Source organism: Pezoporus occidentalis, unplaced genomic scaffold, assembly GCF_034315485.1.
Source record: "Pezoporus occidentalis ecotype Australia unplaced genomic scaffold, CSIRO_AGI_Poc_V1 ctg66, whole genome shotgun sequence".
Classification (NCBI taxonomy): Eukaryota; Metazoa; Chordata; class Aves; order Psittaciformes; family Psittacidae; genus Pezoporus; species Pezoporus occidentalis.
Genome location: NW_026916009.1, coordinates 3,642,195 through 3,649,425, shown reverse-complemented (window position 1 = coordinate 3,649,425; position 7,231 = coordinate 3,642,195). Strand labels below are relative to the sequence as shown.

Here is a 7,231-nt window from a genome sequence, read left to right as displayed (position 1 = left end):
GTGTTGTCTTGAATCGTACGCTTAGAGCTGCCTTTTCGCAATTTCACTGATGTTTCTGCCAGCCTGTTCAGTGTTAATTACATGTCACATTAACAAATACCTTTTTCTGGCTTTCAGCTATGACAGAGAAAATAGTTTGGACTTCAGAGTGTGCAAAAGTCCTCTGAGACTGATCACTAAATGTAGAAGTAAATAATAATTTTCAATACTGGATTGTTTAGACAAAACTGGTAATGATTAGATTCAGCATAAAATTTGCATATTACCTCAGCACTTTTGGGGGTTTCTCTGTGCCACTAAAGCTGGAATGATGGGTTTGTATATATGTAACGTGTTGTTGCTAAGGTTAAATCATCCTATTTATACCTGTGCCAAACTCTGCGGCAAGAACCCTAAAACATGTTTCAGTGAAATCGGTGCAGATGATTGATACGCCATTATACTTCTGGCATCTGGAGCAAAGAAGTAACTTCTGAAATTCATACTGACTGAGATTGCAACATTTAGGGGCTTTAAACTTACAAAAATTGATGTCTGTATTTCTCTCCACTTAGTGAACAGTAAGCTGGGGTTTTGTTTGTTCAGTTGTTTGGGTGTGTTTTTTTTTTCTCCCAGCAAAAAGCAGTCTTTGGGATAGGTATACTTAAGAGGTTTCTTCTGCATTTAAAAAAAAATATTTAAAAATTGAGATCACAGCTATTTATGTTAAGATTATTTTCACAAACTATAAGCATGAGTTTTACTTGTTTTGACATTTCAGTTTTAAGTATTGTAGTGCAGCTGTTGTTCCTGCTGGCCTGAACCTAACAGTTTCAGATCTAGAAGAGAAAGTTACTACTAAAGGGGATTTTTATAGAACCCGAGTGCCCAAATCCACAGTTGCCATTCTGAAAATATCTCCTGTTGGAGACGTTGAAGACCAAGAACGTTGAAGACCAAAGGACCGTATGGATTTTTATTATTTCACTTGTAAAGCTCCACAGATGAATGTAACGGTGTATGTATATCCTTAGAATTGCCACTGTTTTGAAAGGGCTTAGCCCCTTAGCAGCTAGCTTAAGCAGTGAACTAAGGTTTGGAAACTGGGCATTCCCTTTCCCATACAGGGCAGGAAACAGTGCTTCACTAACAAACAAACTTACTAGAAGACAGAGTTATGGCCTGAACTTTAAAACATTCTACAAGAAGCACTTTAACTTTGCTCTTCCCACTGTGTGTACAGTAGCGATAAGGTGTCATTTAGTAATTTGTTTTAATTGGCATTTTGATAATTGTTAAGTAAGTCTGGATGAACAATCCAGAATGTTGTTTGGTAAGAGCATGTACACCAATAACCATATTCTGACTGTTCTAGTCATCACACATGGGAGTGAAGGCTAAAGAGGAGAGCACAATTTTATCCTATGGATGTGTTTAATAACAACAACAAAAAGAGACAGGCCTCCTTCAGCTTTTTCTGAGGGAAGGGTAAACAGCCATCTCCAAGGCTGTTAATTGCAGATGTCAAAGGTAATTCTTTAAATCCTGTCACTGGACAGGATTTAAAAGTGTCTTCTCTTTTTCCTGGTGTTTCATGTTCTCTTGTGATTAATACTACTTTGGCTCCTTATGTAGCTGCCCTGTCTCAGTACACTCTGTAGGCCGCCTAGGCATTTTCCACAAAGTTTGGGTTACAGTTGCAGAAGTGGGCATGAATACTTTACATGGGTCTGATGCTTATATTTCTACACACTATCATTTTCTGGTGTGCCAGAGTACTTATTCTCTCTGTCATCCTTTCTCCTTTGTACTGCTGCTGTTAGTACTGTGGCTTATTCCACTGTGGGAATAATTGACTGATTGATTTTTGACTGTTAATGCTTGCTTTTTTGTTTTTTAAATGGACATTAAGCATTCAGATTCATTTTTTTTTTTATAAAGCCAAGATGTAGAACCAAAAAGAAAGGGGGGGGGGGGGGGAAGTCCCAACTCAAGAAGTTCTGTTACTTCATCAGAGGTGTTCTGTTCATACAATTTTCTCCCCTTGAAGGGAAAAGTTGTTGAAACTAGAGGCAAGGATAAAACCTTAAATGCAATGTTAAGACTAGGGTTTCTTGTTTGCTAGTGTGGTAAAATGAATCTGTTTTATGACAGCTATCCATCATCACAGTTATTTTTCTCAGGCTGCCACATGTAAAATGTTAGTAGAGAACCTGTAGCCCTCTACAGGTACTATACTGTACTTATATGCTGTATACTGTAGCCCCCTACAGGTGCTATTTGTACACCAGCTCACAGTGTTGTATCCCTTATGCATTGGGACCCAGGAAACATGAAGTCCAAATGCCTTACACACATAGCGTGGTAGGATCTTTTTCTGAATTTGGTCCTATAGTGCAACAGATTTTCTCTTTAAAGAAAACAAATGTTAACTTGTACAGTATTCAACCTAATATAATAAGCAAATAATTTGAAGTGTTCATTGGTCATTTTAGCTTTGTTTTGTATCCAGAGACTGCTTAACCTAGCGTCTTGAAAATGTTACTGTTTAGGGATGTGTTCTGTGAAGCTGAATATTGAAACTTCAGGTTGTGACTTTATTGATGTCACTACATGATCATTCACTGATCAGTCTTTTGGGAAAAAAAAATAACCAAAAAACCAACAAAGACGACACTGGCTGAGCAGGTCAGCATGTAAAGTTATCTATTAAAGATGTGTTTCAGCAAAGCCTGTAAGAAATCCTGCTTTTAGACATCTGCTTAAAGTTTGGTATGCTTGCTTAAGTAAGTACTGGACGGGGTTGGGCCAGAGAGGAGCAGGCAGAATGAACTTGCTTACACTGCCATGAGTCAGTGTGCTTTCCTCTTGATCATGTCTAGACTCAGTAGAGGCCACAAAAGACCAAGTTTCCAGTAGCATTTGTGGAGAAGAGTCCATGCTTAAATCTGCACGTGTTGCCTGTCACTACTGCTGTCTGCTGAGATGACTGACTAGTGCATTGTTAGTTTTAAATTTATTACATGCTTGTGTACACAAGTTGATTGTTGGTTAAACAAGACTGTACCTGTGTATTTTTGTGTCTTGTACCGAGTTTGTTGGGGTGGTTTTAAACATTTAATGAAGTTAGAATGAGCAGCTTTCTTGATATTTTTCTTCTTTAGAGATTAAAATAAATGGCCTTTTTCTACCTCATTTTTATTATTCTTTTCTACTTTTCTCCCTAAGGAAGAAATACCACACACTCTTAAACACTGTAATACTGCTTCTAAATGTTCCTGGTTCCATCACTTGTAAAAGTCTGGATCTTGTCCTGACCTACAACTTAGCCCTTTCAAAATCCTTATTTTTACTTCAGTCCTTGTTTCATCCCCATTTATTAGCTTTTCCTGCATCATTTGGATAGCTAGTGGTTGATAGCATATCACAGTATCACCGAATTGTAAAGGCTGGAAGGGACCTCTGGAGATCAGTAGTAGGTTTATAGGAAATTTTAAAAAAATCTGTTTCTATAGTGGGATTTTTTGAATAGGTTTTTAAACATACTACTTGCTTTACTACTTCTGACAAACTTGAGGGTATTTTAATAGTAGTAGCATGCTGGGAGTCACAGTGATATGCATAGTGTTGCTAACTAACGCTCCTGCTCTACTTAAGAGGATTTTGCAGCTCCTGAAGCAGTGTTGCATTGCTGTGGGTGTATTTGCTCCCAAGCTTTTCCTACTAACCAGAATGAATTCTAGAAGCAGAGTTGCTCCTTTGAACTTGATACTCTTCCCATAGATAACCAGAATTGTGCCCTGCCTTCATGGGATTTGCGATTCCCTTCCAGGAATGCAAAAACAGGCTTTGCTTCTCTAGGTATGTCAGCTGACTTGAGGGATGGAGAACTGATGGGGCATGTACCCTTCATCACCTGTGGTAGGTGAGAACTTCTAGGTCAGGGCAGTTAGGGTCATTGGTCTGTACTAGTTGTAGCTGCCAAAAAAAGGAGGCAATAGGTTTCCGGGAGGCAGTTTTTTTAAACCACTTTCAGCAGAGACCAGCTATAAAGAAGAGAGATTTGCAGTTTATGTATACGGGATGTAATGAAAGGCCTGTAAATTCACTGAACAGAGGGATAATAAGAACAGCATAATGTTTAGGGATGTGCTAGAAATTATCCTGCATTGATGAAAAGCCCATGATGGAAACTTAGTCTGACATTTTTTTGAGTCTGGCTTCCTTGTGGTGGCCAGGCTGTTTCTGATAGATGGCTGGATTTTCAACAGCTAGTTAGCTACCTAGTTTACACTGGAGAACTGTACTGCTATCTTGTATTTTCTTTCAGCAACTTGTAGTGTAGTACAGGAACTGTAAAAACGGAGCATAGTAAATAAAAAACAAGGACTTGCAGGAAATATGGTGCAGAAAGCATGCTTTATTTCAAATGAACAAGTCTATCTCAAGGAGGTTCAACAGCTAACAAGATTTATTACTACATTAGGAAAACTAAAGCAAACTGAAGTGCTCAGGATATTTGTTGTTATGACAACAGTTTGTTTTCAAACTGTGGTTCATTGCTTAGTTGCCCTGGAGTGACTACAGGATGTCTAATACTACCACACGCTCAATCACTGCATCCTACGAACCTCCGAGAGGGTACTGCTGCTGCACTTGAGTACCTCAATAGCTTTGTTGATTAAGGGGATGGCCAGGTGATGTTACTTTTTTAAAGCTATTCAGGCAGTCAGTGTGTCAGAAACAGTACACAGATGGTGGGTGAACAAAGTGCTGGCCGCTTGCACTTTGTCCAAAAATAGTCAGTCAGGTATGGAAATTATGACTTAATCAGATCCAACGTAAAACATTAAAGTAATGCTTACAGGAGGGTAATTGCAAACATCACCAATGCCTTACATTTCTGATTCAACGTAAATATTTGTGCATGTATGAAATACTATGCACAGTATCATCTCTTAGGTGTAGGTAATCTTCAACAGGGAGCCTCTCTACCTGTTGAGGCATTCTTAGACATCAACAATGAGTTGAGGCGCAAAAATTAGTTAAATGTTGAGCAGGGTAGTCGTTTGCTAGGAAACTTTCTCCTGCCAACTGTTAGTTCCAAAAGTTACGTTTCAAAATGTCATAAAATAAATGGTACAAAACTTCATAACCGTTAACTTCGGCTATATACAGTATGTACATGTCAGTGAAAAAAAAGTGTTTAAAATTCTTAGGTCAATAATGACTATAAGTCATAATGTATAGCTCTGGACTTTGTCTCATTCAGGTAGGTACAAAAATATTTTTTTTTATATTTACAGATCAGATATTTCAGTCCATATATGAATCACTTGTAAAAAGACAAGTGTAAATTATACAGATCAAGCTTTCTAAATTGATCGAATATTAATATTCACAGTGGCAGAATCGGTACCAAATTCATTTGCCAAATTCAGGGTATAAAGTCCACCGTCGTTCTTCTGGACATCCATGATGATCAGGGTGGTTAGATCTTCACTTGTTTCAATGTGGAATCTGCCTTGCTGGTCCTGACTAGCAATTTTTCTCCCTCCGCAGTACCATGTTATTTCAGGAGCTGGTTCACCCGAAAAGGCACAAGATACTGTGAGAACTTTTCCTTCATCAATGCTGATATCAGATGGAAGAGCTTCAATTTTGGGTGGTACTCCTTTACAAAACAGGAGAAGAAATACCGAGTCAGTCTTTCCACTAGGCCATGCAGCAAGTCTATTCTGAGGACTACTTCAGGATATCTGAAGCACTAAATCTACTAGTAATTGTATTGCTCACCTCTCAGACCTGATTTAAGCATTTTACTAGTTGAACTCTCCAGTTGAGCCATGCTAGATTTCCCCATAATACTGCTGGAGCTCATCTCTACAAAGGATTCTTTCATGGAGGACATGCTTTTGGCAGACATGCTGGCAAATTTCATTTCAGTCATGCTGCTACTGCTGAAACTGCTGAATGAAGCCTCTTGTTTAGAAGAAGCCATTTGAAAGGACTGAGAAGAAAAACTTTCGTGCATGCTTGCGTCGCCACTTGTCTTCAATACTACCTCTTTTGGTGGTTCTTCAATTAGAGCTGAGGAGCATTGCAAAGACAGAAGGAAAAACCAATAATGTCATGTTAACAAAGTCATGCAGTTCTATATGGTTAATTTTACAGAAATGAAGAGACAGCATAGTTTGCTTTCCATGGAAAACTGCAGTGGAGTATAGTAGTATTTACAGAATTTGATTCAAGATGCCGAAATCGCAAAGAGTATTTTATAACTGAAATAGGTAAGTAGGAAATGGGACAGTTACTAGGATGTATAAGCTTGAAGGAAAAACATGCTTATGAAGAAACAGTTTATCACAGAGCATTTCCTGTTAGAACCATTACTAGAATTAGACATTGAGAATTTGTGTGTGTTCAGTCCATGTTTGTGGAAATTGTGAAACATCTTCAAGTTCTTACAAGCATGATATAAAAAAAGTCTGTATTTCACTGCACTGCTCTGAAGCTATGAAAGGCAACAAAAAAGCTCAATCACTGCAGCTTTCCTCCAAACCCAAGCACAATCATACAAGCAAATCATAGCAACTCCTTGGTGCTAGGAACTGGGATATGGTGCAGCAAATAAAACGCTAAACCCAGTTCAGTTACATTACCATAAAATTTAACTCTGCAATTGTTTCGTTTTATTGGAACAGGTTCTGTCAGTGAATGAGGAAAGAGTAATTGCCAGCACCGAGGGCTTAACACAGTCATCCTAGAACGAATGCTCATAGCCTTCCGTTAACATGCATTTGTTGATGTAGTAGAGCATCTGTGTCTGTGGATGTTATAGATTTCTAATGCTGTTTTAGTTCTGTGTAGATAATATACAAAATAAACAGGAAATCATTAAGATACCTAAATCAACATTACCTGTGTTGTTTATCATAAGTAATTTTTGTAGACACATGACAGCAAAAAGTTGTGATTAGTCTGAACACAAGACCCAGAGAATGAACTTACGGAGTACAGTCAAAGATGCTGTAGCAGAACACTGCCCATGGTAATTTTTTGCTTTGACTGTGTATTTTCCAGTGTCACTTACTGCTGCATTTTGAATCTCAAGAGAATATATGTTTTTAGAGCGCGTTACTCTGATGTGCGATGAAACAGCAATCTGTGGAGGGGAAAAGAACGCTTTCATTAGGATCAGTTTTATGAATAATTCTAATTTTTCTAGTAGATATATTAAATAAATACTTAC

The 7,231-nt window shown here is 38.1% G+C and overlaps 1 protein-coding gene across 1 annotated transcript in view; it reads right to left on the bottom strand.

Moving 5' to 3' along the window:
• Positions 1–4,379: 4,379 nt before the first annotated feature.
• Positions 4,380–7,231, bottom strand: part of TTN (titin) — a 247,054-nt gene continuing 244,202 nt past the window's right edge. The window contains exons 299-301 of the mRNA XM_062640616.1: positions 6,991–7,144; positions 5,776–6,069; positions 4,380–5,653 (exon numbers count right to left, since the gene is read on the bottom strand). Of these exons, the coding sequence (XP_062496600.1) occupies positions 5,355–5,653; positions 5,776–6,069; positions 6,991–7,144 (747 nt within the window). The 3' untranslated portion in view covers positions 4,380–5,354. The remainder of the gene's footprint in view (positions 5,654–5,775; positions 6,070–6,990; positions 7,145–7,231) is intronic.